This window comes from Theobroma cacao, chromosome 5 (assembly GCF_053813885.1).
Source record: "Theobroma cacao isolate CCN51 chromosome 5, ASM5381388v1, whole genome shotgun sequence".
Taxonomy (NCBI): Eukaryota; Viridiplantae; Streptophyta; class Magnoliopsida; order Malvales; family Malvaceae; genus Theobroma; species Theobroma cacao.
Genome location: NC_142643.1, coordinates 4,044,376 through 4,061,014, shown reverse-complemented (window position 1 = coordinate 4,061,014; position 16,639 = coordinate 4,044,376). Strand labels below are relative to the sequence as shown.

General features: G+C 37.0%; 1 protein-coding gene and 2 pseudogenes across 1 annotated transcript; 1 reads left to right on the top strand and 2 right to left on the bottom strand.

The window, feature by feature from the left end:
• Positions 1 to 375: 375 nt before the first annotated feature.
• On the bottom strand, positions 376 to 2,555 carry LOC18598083 (UDP-glycosyltransferase 73C3 pseudogene; annotated as a pseudogene).
• A 1,688-nt stretch (positions 2,556 to 4,243) lies between these two features.
• On the bottom strand, positions 4,244 to 6,100 carry LOC18598082 (UDP-glycosyltransferase 73C6 pseudogene; annotated as a pseudogene).
• A 5,526-nt stretch (positions 6,101 to 11,626) lies between these two features.
• LOC148762366 (uncharacterized) lies at positions 11,627 to 12,267 on the top strand. The gene is made up of 2 exons (XM_088806349.1): positions 11,627 to 11,919; positions 12,006 to 12,267. The coding sequence occupies exons 1-2, from the start codon at positions 11,627 to 11,629 to the stop codon at positions 12,265 to 12,267; spliced, it is 555 nt and encodes a 184-aa protein (XP_088662475.1).
• Positions 12,268 to 16,639: the final 4,372 nt, after the last annotated feature.

Sequence of the window (16,639 nt, the reverse complement as noted above, 5' to 3'; positions counted from 1 at the left end):
CGATTTAACCAGCAAGATGTTTTAAACCCAGTTAAATTGACATAAGAAAAACTACCCAGAGATTTCAACATCCCCATGCCTTGGGTGTCGACACTCATTTCCATCCCTGAGGTTTGAGTGTCCACATCCCAAAGAAACAAAAACTGCCAATAGATTTCAACATCCCCATGCCATGGGTGTCGACACTCCAAAAAACTGAAGCCATAAATCAACATGGAGCTGGTTGAAAATTATAGTGGTCAATATAGTTCTGCTTACTTTTCGAATAACAGCAAAGATTTAGAGAATGAATTGCAAAACCTTTTGGAACTGCTTTACACTTCCAGGTTGTTTCTGCTGATACTAGAGAACATTGTTCTGACTTTTCTCAAAGAGTTATCAAGAATTTTGACCTTTATTAGAATTATCATGCATCCAGCAATGGAACTACATAGAAAGGTATTAGGGTCTAGGGAACAAGGAGAATTGGAGTTTGATCTATTTTGGGCTTTACTAAACTATAATTCTGCCTTGTTAGTAGATGTAGTGAGGGCATCAATTATCTTATGGGGCTGATTGACAGAGGACAATTATATGGATATAATGCTTAGAAAAAACAAAATAAAAACCATAAGAATGGTCTACCACATGCCAGATTTTTATGCAACTCTGTTATGCCTCTGCTTTCCTCCCACTGATTTGTATAATATCTTTGATTAGCCGCTTGACATTGAGATAAGAGGATCCCTCGTTTTCAAATGCCTTCTTTGCCAACACCCCAAGCTCCATTGCTCTCTTCCTCCTCTCTTCTCCTTCTTCTCCTGCATCCATTACCAAATTTATAGCCTTCATAATTTGTTCTCTCTTCACCATCACCCCATACTTCTCTTCCTCTCCCCACTTCATGGCAATTTCAGCTCCCACCCTCTCCCCAATTCTCAATATTTGCACCACAAGCTTTTCATTGAAAAACTGATCAGCCAACAAGGGCCATGTTATCATTGGCAAACCAGCACATAATCCTTCTAGCACTGAATTCCATCCACAATGTGTCAATAACCCTCCTACTGCTGGATGAGACAGTATGGAAAGTTGCGGTGCCCAACCATGGACTAAAAAGCCTCTCCCTTTGGTTCTCTCCTCAAACCCTTCTTCAGACAACCATTTCTTGAACTCATCAGATTTATATCCTTCTCTGATAACCCATATAAAAGGCCTGTTTGATGCTTCTAAGCCTAAGGCCATTTCAGTTAGTTGCATAGGTGCAACACAACTTAATGTTCCAAGGCTGGCATACACTACTGAGTTCTGTGGCCATGAATCAAGCCACTGCAAGCACTGGATTACTTCTACTGACGCTTTGTTTCCTCTCTGAGCCTTATCTAGTTTGCCTTTATTATAAAGTGACACAGGGCCAATACACCAAATCTTGTCTCCTTTTGCCTTTCTATATTCTTCGATGTATCCTGATTCCAATTCTTCGAAAGAATTAACCACCAAACCATATGATGCCATGTCTGCTACTCTCATGTGTTCTTCCTTGTCTTTTAAAACTATTGATCCTGGATTGAAGTCAGTAGGCAGCTGGGCTTTAGTTAGTTCAATCCTATCTGGTAAACCAGGCACCACGAAGGATTCTAGATCATCAGAGACCTTCTCATGAATCTTCGACATGCCAATAAAATGTGAGCATGTCAGAGTAAAGCAGCTTGTCCCATCGAAAGCAAGCCTTGGAATTTTGAACTTTTGAGCAACATCAAATGTCCAGGGAATATGTCCATCAGAGATGATACAGCTTGGTTTGGGCTGTGTCTCTTCCAGGAACTGCTCAATTGGATGCTGCAACTTGCCAACAGCATCCATAAAATTCTTGGACAAATGCCGTGATGGGAGAGCATCTACATTCTCACAACCCTCAGGCAAGCCAGCCTCAATGCACGGAAATCGTAGCTGGAGAAGTTGGATTTGGATCCCAGAAGCTATATCACGATCAATGATGCTTTTAAACCTGGTAGCATTCAGAGGTGTGGTGACTATAGTGACCGTCACACCATGTTGAGCCAGTAGCCTCCCTATGTCCACCATGGGGATAAGGTGGCCTGGGCACATCAAGGGTATCAAAACAAAGTGAAGCTCAGGGAATTGGGGGGACATGATAAATTGGGGTTTTCTGTTCTTCTTTTTTCCTCTTCAGAAGAGAATATGTTCCAAGCGGTCTGTTTGCTGTACGCTCTTGTGCTAGTGGGCTCAGGACAAGGAACATTTCATATATGGACAGAAATATATAGTAATTTATCCGGAAACATGTGAATGTTGTCGTCTTTTGTATTATTTCAACTGAATTTGCGGATCCTATCTAGGTTGGTAACAGCGCCATGTGTCACTTAGTTGGTTTCAATTGTTTTTTTTTTTAAAGTACAAGCCACTTGCAAGTGAAAACAACTCATACTAAAAATGCCTAGTAAATGTCAAAATTTTTAAGGCGTGTTTGGTTGGCATAATGGAATAGAGGGAAATAAAATCATTATTTTGTAGGAATATAATAAAAGATGAATAGTTATTATATAGTTTGATTCATGAAAATATAATAGAATAGGAATTATTATTATGATTTATTCCAATGATTGGTTGATACAAATAGTTTTATGAATACTTAAGGAATAAGTGGTAAATGATAAAAATATCTTTTATTAAATTTAAAGAATTTATTTTGTTAAAATAAAAATATTCTAAGTAACAAAATCAAAATACCTTTTACTATAATTAAATAATATTTTCACCAAAATACTAACATATTTTTATTATAATTTAATAATATTTTTTATTAGAAAATAATTAAACCTTTTATTATAATTAAATAATATTTAATATTAAAAGACAATATCTTTTTCATTGAATTTAAACAATACTAAATACTACCCTTTATTACATTTATTATATTCAAATAATAATATTAAATAATATTTATTATAATTTTATTTTAATTAAATAATATTTAAATATTTTCATTTTTTTTGCTTTTGAAAATGAAGTAAAAAATTTTGTGTTTTCTGTGCTTGTCACCACCACCACCCAATTTGAGGCACTCTGGAGCAACACCTTAGGAGTATTACCTTTACCCTACGTCTTTTGTGTTTTACCCATCAATTCTGCATTTTTTACCTTCTTCTCATCATTAGCATTCTTGATTTTCCCCTAGATTTCATGAAAGGCAACTTCTCGGGTAGCATCTCACACTTGATTGGAAATGGATGGTGGAGAAACAAATATAAGAGAGTGGACAGTAGTGGAGTGAGGCGGCAGTGATCGAAAGCTCCAAAAATTGAGCTACTTTAGAGAGAGGAGAGAGAAAGAGAGAAAAAAAAGAAAATATTTAGTATTATTTTATAAAGTAATTTTTTAAATTGTAAAAAGATATTTTTGTCTATTCAATTTTTTTTTATTCTCAACAACTTAGAATAGACATTACCAAGCCCTTCTTAAAATGTCTATTTCAAGAAATAGTCATTCCGTTAAATTAAATGCAACTTTATCTCAAGAATGAGAATAGAAAAAAAAAATAACTATTTCATTCCTCCCAATCAAGCACGCCCTTAGTTGGCGTTTGATACTTTACAATACAATTTAATTATAGGTAATGTAATTACAAGTAATGTAACTACAAGAAAAATAATATTACAGTATTTGATATACAAGGAAAATAATAATTAAAATGCAAGAAAAATAACATTGTAGCATTTGGTTTACAAGTACTTTACTGGGAATATAATGTTAATTTTCAAAATTATCTCTATTTATTAAAATATAAATTTAATATACTTGTATTTTTTATTGTTAATTTTTATATAATATCATCTCTTAAATATATTTTTAATGTCATATATTTTATTTTCATTTCTTATTATGATCTTATATATTTTATTTTCATTTCTTTAATATATTTTTTATATTATATGTATTTTATTTTAATTTTTTTACCTATATTATATAAATTTTAATTTCTTATATTTTATTTTATTTTAATTTCTGATTCTTATATTGTATATTTTATTTTAATAGTTTTTATTTTAATTGTAACATTACAAAATGTTTTTAATAAGGTAAAAAAGTTGAAAGGTAAAAATGTATTTAAGAATATTACAAAGTGTAATGTAATGTGATTGCATTGGTTTTGGACTGCAATCACATCACATTCTTTAGCTGTAATATGATTGCATTACAATCTTGCATTGCAGTAGTTTGTTACAAAACAAACATTACAATGTAATTTAATTGAGCTCATTATAAAAAATGTACTCCCACTTCTCTCATAACAAACGCTACCTTTAAGTGTTATACAAGGATTAATGAACTTCTTTCATTAATCTCATCCAATCATATCTAGAAACCATTTAACCGTTTTCTCTGCATACAGGTTAACTAAGTTATTAGAAACTAGACATTGGGATTTTGGAAGGAAAAAGACTGAGCTGTAATTTACACTTTGATTATAAGAAAACAACCATATGCATTGCAGATTCACTTGAAATATGTAAACTTCAAAACGGAAATAGTACCTTTCACTCTATATCTCCTCAGCATGTGAGGTTGGACCCGATTTCCAACACGTTTTATGAGATTGTTGCATGATATCTTGGATTAACAGTGTCATATTCACGTAAGAAGATCCCCCCACTTCAACAGCCTTCTTTGCCTTCTCTCCAAACTCTTTAGCTCGTTTCCTTCTCTCCGTTGCTTCTTTTCCTTCATCCATCAATTTATCTACTGCATTTTTAACATCTTCCTTCTTCAACATAATCCCAGCCTTCTCTTCTTGTCCCCACAACAAAGGTTTCTTAACTCCAAGGCTCACACCAATTTTCAGCATTTGTACTACCAATTTCTCATTGCTAAACTGGTCTGCAAATAGTGGCCATGTTATCAATGGCACACCAGCAGAGATGCCTTCTATTGTTGAATTCCATCCGCAATGAGTTAAGAACCCTCCTATTGCAGGGTGTGACAAAATGAGTACTTGGGGTGCCCAACCCAAAATTACAAGCCCTCTTCCTTTTGTTCTTTCCTCAAATCCTTCCTCTTTAATCCACTTCTCTACTTCTTTTGATGTATCATTTCCTCTTATGACCCAGATGAATGGCTTGGTCGATGCCTCTAAGCCCAAACCCAACTCTATCATTTGTAAGGGCCTCAGATTACAGATGCTTCCAAGACAGGCATAAACTACAGAGCTCGGTTCTTGAGAATCAAGCCACTTTAAACAGTGGTGCTCGTTAATTGAAGCCGTGTTACCCCTTTGAGCCTTATCTTGCTCATCTTTGTGGCTCAGAGAAACTGGACCAATGCACCAGGCTTTGTCTTTTCTTACCTTCCTGTACTCTTTGACATACGATGACTCCAACTCTTCAAAAGTATTTATGACAATCCCGTAAGATGTTTGGTCAGCTTCTCCCATTGGTTCCAAAATTTCCTTCCAGGTTTCATCATAGTTAAGTGGTAACTGAACTTTAGTAAATTCAACCTTGTCAGACAAGCCTGGCACGATGAAGTATTCAGAATCAGAAGTTATGCTCTCTAGTATCTTGGAGGAGCGTATATTGTGCAGACAAAGGAGACAGAAGCAACAAAATCCATGGAACGCAATCCTTGGAACCTGAAACTTGCTAGCAATCCTGCTGGTGTAATACAAGCACATGTCTGAAATAATGCAATTGGGCCTGGGTGTTAGCTTCTCAAATAATTTCTGCGCTGCTTCTTCCATCATGTTTGCTGCACTGAAGAATTTGAAGCAGTTCTCTACTGAAGAAGACAGCATGTCCATATTCTCACACCCTTCTGGTAATCCTACTACTTTGAAAGGAAACTGGAGTTGCACTAAACGGATAGGGTGCCCCGATTCCGTGGCATTGGCAACTGATTTATGGACTCTGCCTGCATTATGAGGTGTTGTAACTATAGTAACAATCACGTTACGCTGTGCTAACAGTCTACCAATATCTACCATGGGGATCAAGTGGCCTTGAGCCATGAAAGGGAACAAGACAAAGTGAAGCTGGTCGGATAGGGAACCCATGGCAATACGACTAGAAGGAACTGTGAAAGTGAATTGTAACAGAAGGGCGCCGAGTTTTGCTATATATAGAAAAGTTTCAGGTTCATTTCAGTATGATATAACCTCGCTGCTGATGCAAGAGCATACATAAGCATTTTGTTTATTCTGCGATAGATGCGGTTGGCTATGTGGACTAGAACTGTGTGGACTGATGGAATGTTATTATCATTTTTGTCTGTCTCAAGTACAATACGTGGTTCGCAGTGACCCTGAGTACTTGACTGGTATTTGTGAAAGGGAAGAGTAAAGAGACGTGCACATGGCGATGCTCTTTAAGGACAAAACACAACATCAACGAAAGACTCGAAAAGAGTACTATATTACTTGAACATTAAATATGTGAACGTTAATATGAAATGGCGATATGGCCGAAGAAACCAACAAAAAAAAAAAAAAAGGATTTTTTAAACGGTATTGAAAGTCCCTGCTTTTGAAACTTGGTTCAAGGCTGAGCGAGTTGCGCGGCAGCTTCTAAGAACTAAACAAGTTACTGATTGGGACGAGTGTCAGCCACTTATTCATTATCAATAAGTTCAACCTACGTTTGGTACGCTACAATGGGTTTAGACTCACTCAAAAATCATTTTGGGTTGCTACTACGTGTGGTACACCAGCACTCGGTATAGCTCCTTAACAATAAGAGAAAATTGTGAGAAATGACATTTATAGTAAGGTGACTTAAAAAATAACAGTCTTTATAATTTTAACTATTTTTAATTAATTTTTGGCATGACTTGACAAGAATACCCTTTAAACCAATTAATCCAAATGAAGGTGCGTCTCAATTTCTTTCTTTTTGGTCTCTTGCCATTCAACTTAAAATTTCAAAATTAAATATCGATTTAGATTTAGCTATCCTTCCGTTCAGCTCTCCAATGCCATCGAAGTCTATATCGGCAGCTAACTTTCTCACGATCCCAAAGTGCAGAGATGACATCAAGGTATTTGTTATGGGTTCTTGGGTTTATTTAGGGTTATTCATAAAACGAAAAAAGTTGATGGATAAATTATGAGTTTGGAAACTTAAATCTGGCTGAGGGTAGTGAAATCAATCAGTTTATAGGTGACGCGTGAATATTTGTTAGGCATTGAGTCACTGGATATTAGGGTGTGTGATTGGATATTAGGAATCGTTACCTGTTTCCTGTTTATTTGGCATTAGGTGCCTAAATATTACGTGACTGAATATTTTTTTAGCATTGCGTGAGTTCTTTATAGGCATTACGTTACTGAATATTTGTTGAGCGTTGCGTGACAGGCATTACGTGACTGAATATTAGGTGCCTGAATATTACGTGACTCAATATTTGTTGAGCATTGCATGAGTTCTTTATAGGCATTACGTGACTGAATATTTATTGAGCGTTACGTGACAGGCATAACGTGACTGAATATTTGTTGAGCAATGCGTGACAGGCATAGCGAGACTGAATATTTGTTAAGCATTGCGTGACCTGTTTGCAGGCATTGCGTGACTTTAGCTACCTAATGTTGAAGGTGATTATCTACTAATTTAGCCCCCTTAATAACAAATTGTGAAAAATTAGAAGAGAAATAGGCTAAAGCTATTTGGTAAACTGTTTAACAAAATAAATTATATAAGCTATAATTTCGGTTAAAATTACCACAAAAGGATATTGAGTGTCATCTTCAATAACCTAATAAGCTCTAATGTAATTCTTGAAGTTTATATATAATTTCAGACTTGTATAGTATCAATAGTATTAGATTTTGGTTGGTCTACCATGATGCTTAAATTAAAAAAAGAAAAGAAAAGAGGAACGATGACGAATTTCTTGGAAAAGAGAAAAGAGGTAACATTAAAATCCTTTTTGATTAGTGAAAAAGAGTGAAAACCTTTAAGCTGCTTTTTATTAAGAATTTTTTGAAAAATGATGTTGGGCATAGCTTTTGCTTTTAAAAAGTAGATAAGATGAAAGGGCAGGCCGAACAAGTACTTAATAACCAATTTAGCCCATTTTCATTGCACTTATATGTGTGTAGAAAACGAAGAGTCAGCATTCATGCCTATAAATAAAAGGAACCATTAACCATTTGTATCAAATTCAATTATCTTAATCAATCTCAGATAATTGAAAAATGACCTCTAGAGATCCAAGAGTTGAGAACGTGGAAGAGGTAGCCTCTGAAAAGGAGGAGGTGCTTTTGAGGGAACAGTTGTAGATATTCCAGCAAGAGATGCACGCCTTCATGGACAACCTGATGCAAAGGACTTTTGACTTGGAGGTTGCCATCCTGAGTAACGAAAAGATTCTCGTCGAGATAAAGTTCAAAGTAGATGCACTTAGGAATAAATGAACTACAGTTCATTTTTTTTGTATCATCTCCTGGTATTTTTAGGGGGGTCTTTTTTTTCAATTTTAATAAAATTTATAGGAATTTTTATTTTCATTGAGCACATATTTTCTTGAGTTATTTTCTTTGTTTAAGTTATATTATGCTGAATAACTTTGTGGATGGATGTTAGGCATTGGGTGACCTATTATTAGGTATTGGAAGAGTGGGTTATACGTGGTGCATGAATTATGCAATGCATATCTTCTGCTAAGACATTGCGTGAGTGGTTTGTATGTGTATAGAATAGAGCACCTATGGTGACGTGTTGTTATGTATTGCGTGACGTTGGGCCAGTACGTGACTGTTTAAGTTGGCATAACGTGAGTGAATATTAGGCATCGATTGACTTATTATTAGGTATTACGAGACTGATGGTGCGTGACTTGTGCAATTCACCTATTGTTTTGAGGCTTATTATTCGTTGAGTGACTTATTCTTAAGTGTTGCGAGCCTGACGGTGCGTGACTGACTTGTGTAATTCATATGTTGTTTTGAAGCTTTTGTTCAATAGTTTTTTAGGCAATGCGTGACTGGTTTTTATATATTGAGTTACCTGTTGTAGCAAGAGTGGTGGCGCTTGACTTGTGCAATTCATGTGTTGTTTAGAGGTTTTTGTTCAGTAGTTTTTTAGGCTTGCATGACTGGTTTTTATATATTGCGTGACCTGTTGTTATGTATTGCAAGAGTGGTGGCGCGTGACTTGTGCAATTCATGTGTTGTTTTGAGGCTTTTGTTTAGTAATTTTTAGGCTTCCGTGACTGGTTTTTATATATTGCGTGACCTATTGTTATGTATTGCGAGAGTGGTGGAGCGTGACTTATGCAATTTGCCTCTTGTTTTGGGGCATTTGTTCACTAGTTATTAGGCATTGCATTAATGTGTATTAGACACTGCGACACTTAATTTTTGTTAAATTTCTGCAGCCGACCAAATGTGACTTAGGCATTGCGTAAATGGTTTGTATGCATTGAGGGGCAATTTTTGATAAATTGACTGATTGTGACACTTATTTTCTGTTAAATTTCAATTGCCTGTCAAATGTGAGGCTTATGATTACATACGGTGATCATTGGGTCGATGACACTTACAAGGGTGGTGAGACATGAGTGAGGGGTGTTAGGAGTGATTTGTCATTTTCGGGACTAGTGAAGCTGGTTGAAGAGGTTGTTTGGGTCAACTCACATAATAATGAAATCGAGCTACATGCATCGCTCAACCATGCTGCAAGGGTTTCAAGCGCAGTTATCAGGGATGATGAAGATGTAGTAAGTATTCTACGGATGAGAGGGCAGTTGTTGTGTTTGTGATAGTTAAAGCAGGAAATGCAAACGATATTCCACATGAGCACGGTATCCAACACAGTAATCACCAAGAACAGAATGTTAATTATTATGACATACCACACCATGCATTTCCTAACAAGCAACCATGGCAATCACGTTTGACGTATCCTCATGAGTTTCAATAGCCCAGCGCACACATGAGGTGTCTGCAAATGATATCTACACAATTCCAATCGGAATGTGCATCGAATGAAATACTTGGTATTTTGCAACAAACACAACAATTGGTCAGAAATGCATTGGGTCCATTATCATTAGCAAATGACACTGTGATGGTTGTGAGTGATGACGATGCATCTGATTAGATTGAAGATGATGTTAAAGAGGACGACACGGCGGATCGGAATGATGAGTTGCGTGATGACTATGAAGATGATTACGTTGGCAGACTTGAAGACCGTTCAAAAGACAACAGGGTTGAGCAGACCGACATTCCTTATTGCAATCATGCAGATGGCGGTACACGTTATACCACAACTGTTGTGTTAGAAGAGGTTGAGTTAGACGACCATGGCAGAACCGTTGAGTTAGAAGATGTTGAGGGTGCGGACCCTATTTATGAGAATGCCATCGCACTTGAAGACGACATTCGTTCGCCTGATGACAGTAATCAAGAGAGGCTAAATACAAGGGTATCTTGTGAATGGATTATTCCCGGACTAGATATGATATCCTTCCAAATAGTTGGGAGTGAGGAATCCAGATCAATGGACGACCACTTATATTGCGAAAAAGTGTTTCCATCGAAGGCTGAATTGAAATGAGCTTTGAGCATGTTGACACTAAAAAAGCATTTTGAGGTTAGAGTTAAAAAGTCATGTCACGCTTGTTTTGAGGTTGGTTGTAAGGATAAGGCATGCCAGTTTGCTTTGTGTGCAACGAAGTTGCCTGAGGGAGAATATTGGCAACTTCGGACGTTCTAGAAGGTACACACGTGTACTGTTGATGGTTTACAATGTGGGTACTGAACTGCAAGCACGAGGGTAATTAGTGAGCTTATCTCTAGTAGGGTGCAAGGAAATTGAGTAACCCCATTGAGACCAAAGGAAATAAGGGAAGAGATGAATCGCAAGTGGGGATTGCAATGCCTATATGGTAAGGCTTGGCAAGCGAAGGAGTATGCGATGAGTCTTGTGTTCGGTCCGTTAAAGAGTCATTCCAACTTCTCCCCTCGTATGTCTATATGTTGGCACATGAAAATCTCGGTACTGTCACGTGTGTCACTACTGATGGGGAACAACGATTCAAATATTGTTTCTCGGTGTTCGGATCATGTATTCGGGGGTTCAGTACTATAATGAGGCCTGTAGTCGCTATCGATGCCACACATTTGAAAGGCAGATTCAATGGTATTCTGTTTATGGCGGTATGCAAAGATACGAATGAGCAGATATATCCATTTGCATTTGGCATTGGCCACGTCGAAGACGAAAAGTCTTGGTCGTGGTTTCTTAACCAATTGCGTCATGTGATTGGTTGTCTTGAAAATATAATGTTCATTTCTTATCAGCATCTTGGCATTAAGAATGCAGTTGAGAAAGTGTACAAGGACGCTCATCACTGTCTATGTAATTACCACTTAGGGAAAAACGTTAAAAACATGTTCCAACGCGAAGATATTGCCGTGATTTTCACCATGGCCACCAACTGCTATAGGCTTGCTGATTTTAACAGACATATGAATCAGCTGAAACAACTTTGCAAGCCTACTTATGATAGCCTTATGATATTAGGCCCTGAGAGATGAGCACGTGCACGGTCACCAGTAAGGCGATACAAGCTAATGACATCCAATATTGTGGAGTGTATTAACTCTTGCCTAGGGCATGCAAGAAAAATGCCAATAACGGTGTTGATCGAGTGCATCAGAGGCATGTTTCAACGTTGGTTCCATGACCGGCACAATGAGGCATTGAATTTGACCACACCCCTCAGCCCTTGGGCTACCGATCTATTGAACAGACGGTTCAATGAAGCATGTCACTTTTCCATACAAGCAATCGATCGGGTGAAGTTTCAAATTATAGGTGAAAGTAAGGATAAAGTGGTGAACCTTTCCACCAAGACGTGTTCATGCGGTGAGTTCCAGACCAATCTGCTCCCCTACATGAATGCCATGGCTGCAATAAGGTATGAACAATCATGTTTTGTTATATTGTGCATGATGAATTGAATTTTTACATTGTTCGCCAATTGTGATTTCATTGCCTTGGCAGTAAATGCAAACGTGCAGCCATTGAATTCTGCTCGGACTATTACAAGACTCGATCTTGGGTGGAGGGATATGCGATTCCCATTCGCCCGGTTGGGCATCCCAGTGAGTGGGACATCCCTGATGACGTTCAACAAATTATCGTTTTGTCACCAAGTTGGCGAGGTCAAGCGGGAAGACCTAGGAGGAAAAGGATTCCTTCAGTTGGGGAAGGCAGCGAACGACATAGATGTTCACAATGCAAGAGCTATGGTCATAATAGATAAAATTATCGGACTCTATTTGCAGCTCCATCGACAAACGGGGAAACATCATCTGCTCAACTGATGGCTTGACGACGACAACTTAAGGCATGTGCAATTTGCAAACAACCCGGTCACACACAAAACCGCTGTCTAATGTGGACTACAAACTCTAATAACTTTATAGGTGTCATACTTGAAGATATTGGCCCTTCAAACATCAGTTGTTAGGGATCGTTTCGAACTGGCCATTGATATTTGAATTGAATAATATTATTTCAACTTGAGTTTGACAGAGTCTGGAGATCATATTTGCAACACATGATGTTGCAACAGTTGTGACTAGAACAATGAAGCATAATGACTGTTGTGATTGGGGGACTAGCAAATCTAAAACACAAGATGTTGCAGCAGCAGTGACCAATACAATGAAGCAAACTCAGTGGGGTGATTGGGGAAAAGCAAATCTAAAACACAAGATGTCTCTCTCAAAGTGGATGAAACTTATATGAAAGAGCAAACTGAATTGTCTGGTTGGGGAATGAAAAGTAAAATACACAAGATGTCCATATGGAAGAAAAAACCTTCAAGTCCAATGGTGGGGACGTTGGAACTAGTTAGGGAACAATGGAGGAAGAATGTGAAAAACCTTATGCTAGTGATGCACTGCAACGATCTGGTTGGGGAACAAAAGATGTCATTCCTATGAAAACCTTGGACGATTCTTCCAAAACTATTGGCTGGAAAAAACAATAGTCACCAGAATGTTATGAAGGTTGAGGCTCTCTTGATGAGTCAAATCAACTAGCAAGTTCAAATGGTTGGGATACACCAAATGGTTTTGGTAGCACTCAAAGTGAAAAACAGCATCAGTCACGTGACAGTGTAAGAGCTGACGTCGTTGGGCTTTAGATGCTGGTAAGAAGAATCGTCCTTTGAAGTCAGCTAGACTCATGAATGATGATTCCAATATGGCTGCAATGTACATTGCTACAATATAAAGATTAAACATGTTTACTTCTGAGCAATAAGATATTCTCTCACATTATAAGGTGTTTTTAAAGTCACCTTACTACGAAGGTCATTTCCCACAATTTCCACTTATAAATATATCGATAGTTACCGTTTCATCTTCGAACCATTCCTAACTTAGTTGTTGGGTGAAGAGAAGTTGAACCATTAAAGTTGAGGAAAGCTTGAGGGTGACTTATTTTTGTTTTTTGACATCCAACTAGTGAGAGAAAGTATTGAGGAAAGACTTTTGAGGATCTTTGAGGTGAAAAAGTGAAAAAACACAAAGAATCCTATGAAAGTTATGGAGGTTTGAAAAAGTGTACTAAAGCATGAGAATTGAAGTTACTTTAAGAAAGTTATGGAGGTTGCAAGGGATGGCTTCCAAATAATATGAAAAATGTGCGGGTTGAAAAAAGGATGGGAAGAAGAAGAAGAAGCTATTAGAAGTGAGGAGAAATGGCTGGAAAAAAAATTAGATGTTTATCTTATAGTTGACTACAGTTCTCCTTATTTACAAAAATGCCATTGCATAGTTGGATCATCAAATTCCAATTACAGTACTTAGCCCATTTATTGGATCATCAAATTCATTGTACTCCTTCATAATTTGTTTTTCGTTGTAAACCATTAAATAAAGCACAAAATATTTAATAATATTTGTGTGATTGATTTTGGCATCTTGCTTCATATTTTTGCCCAGAAAATGATGTATAATAATAGCATAGCATTGTATGGATAGCTAGAGTACAAGGGTTTAGGGTTTTATGGTAATTGTTTTTATGGTAGTTGTTCTTAATGTCGACCGTTGTAATTAAAAAACATAAAGGGTATAAGATAGCTTCCAACCGTTTCTTTCATATTTCAATATTCTCAGTATCTATCCATAGCTTATGAATATATCGATAGTTGTCGTTTCATCTTCCAACCGTTCCAAACTTAGTTTAAGGGTGAAGAAAAGTTGAACCACTAACACTGAACCATCCTGTACTATCTTAAGCAATGGCCGCAACTTTGAGTAGACCCAATGTCCGTGACAATGGTGACCAAAGTATAGGTGATGATGAATACTCTAGCCTACGATCAAGGAAGAAATGGAAACTAGATCTTTAACTGTTTGCTGCATCAATTGGTTTTTCAATTGAACCAAGTAATGATCTGTGCTCTCCCTTACGGTTTAGGGACATATCACATGGTGGTAGGTATTGGGTAATAGAGAATTCCATGATATCGTGCGGGAAAGTGGTAGATTGGGAAAGCTTAAAGGAAAATATATACCTTGAAGGTGACTTATTTTCATTTTTCGACATGGGTAAACTTAAGGGTCTAAGTACCTTTCCATATTTTGATTATAACTCGACTCTTGTTAGGGAATTTTACTCCAGCATTCGTCGAAGAGAAAATAAATTTAAAAATCCTAGAGATTTTGACCCATTCGTTTTGAACGTGTTTTTGGGAGGAATAGAGTTTACAGTGACTCTCTTTGATATTAAGAAGCTCTTGAAAATGGAGTACAGATACAGACAATACAGACCTCCCTCATCATATGACCCGTCCCGCATGTGGGCCCAGGTGGTAAGCAGAAAAGAACCATACACCACAGAGTCATGTTCTGCTCATCATTTGAATTCTGCACTAGATAGGCTGGTACATAATTTTCTAGCATCCACATTACAGGGAAGAATAAGTTGTTTAAGACATGTTAGTGTTGAGGATCTGTGGATGATGGAAACAATTGAAAGCCAGTTTGGCGTGAATATTGCAGAATATATGATCATGAGAATAAGACAAGTTGTCATGCGGGAAGAGACGACCCTTCCATACGGGAACATCAGTTCGACTTTAGTTAAGAAGAAAGGGATATGGAGCAATAGGTATCTAGCTAATTGGACCAGTCACAAGCCTCGTAATCTCTCATTTCGATGGCTCGTGAAAGGGGATATGACTTGAGTCTTGATGAGCCATTGAACTCTGTCGAAGGTAACCTAGTTCATCCTGCCCATGATACTCCATCCAGACAACCATTTAGAGTTCCTGTTTCCAATGATGTGATGTATAATATGCTTTTGAGGATTGATGAGAAACTCAGTAATCAAACTGCTAGAATGCAAGCATTGGAATTGAGGATACAGAATGTTGAGAATCTTCTAATGCAAAGAACAGATACAATTGTTCGAACAGCAAAATCGCGACAGAATTGACTATCTTCAGATGAGTTTCTTCGACATTAACCTCAAAGAAAAAGAAAGTCAGTTGTCATTGGTTCTGGTTGAGTCAACCATACCAAATGAACATTCATATTTGAGAGTTATTCATATTTGAGAGTTATGGATTAACTGGATTATGGATATGGTAGTTTTTATTTCTCATAGTTGACTTGTGGTATTTTGTTTTCTTTAAATTCCCTCAACATGTGCTTTAACTTTCATCTGGTTGAGGGTTTATGGTGTTCAACTCGATATTTTGTTATGATGGTGCTTGGGGTTAAGTTATGGTTTGATATTGTCCATGATAATTGGCTTACCTTTATTCGAAGAACATGACACACAATAGGTGAGTCATGCGATGCAAGCTTAACTAGTCACGCAATCCCATATCCTCTAGTCACGCGATTTAATAAGAATTCGTAACGCCACTCCATATATACTATTTACATAACTCCATATCAACTAGTAATGCAATTTCATAATAGCTAGTCACGCGACTCTATTTTTCTACTCATGCGATTTTAAAATAAATACTCACGTCATTCCATAGTAACTAGTAACGTCACTCCATATATTACTCACGTGAGTCAATATCAACTAGTCACACAATTCCATAAAAAAAATCATGTCACGTGCTTCCATATTAATTAGTAACGCCACTCCATATTTACTACTAACGGGAGTCAATATCAAATACTCACGCGATTCTAAATCTTAACGGTTCACGAGAGCCATATTTACTACTCACATCCAAGTGGATTAGTGACTTGATTCCATATTAACTGTTGATGTGATTCAAAATTTAGTACTCGTGTCACTCCATAATAAATATTCCTACGAATCAATATCAACTGGTGACGCGATTCCATCTCCACCATTCACGTAATTCAATAACAACTGCTTGCAACCCTATGTCACGCAATGCAATTCAACATGTCATATAGGCTATAAAGTAAAGAAGTAAATGAGGGTTGGCATATGCAAACGAATGAACGCTGTCATGTAAATTGTGTAAAATACAAACAGACTTTACGATATGAATAAGGAAAAAAGAATGTTGTTCTTATTGGACCTGTATGCTTATCACATCAATGAATACAAAGAATAATATGTGAATGATACAAAAATAATAATATGAAAATGATACAGAATAATGTTAGTGTTATTTACAGATTGAA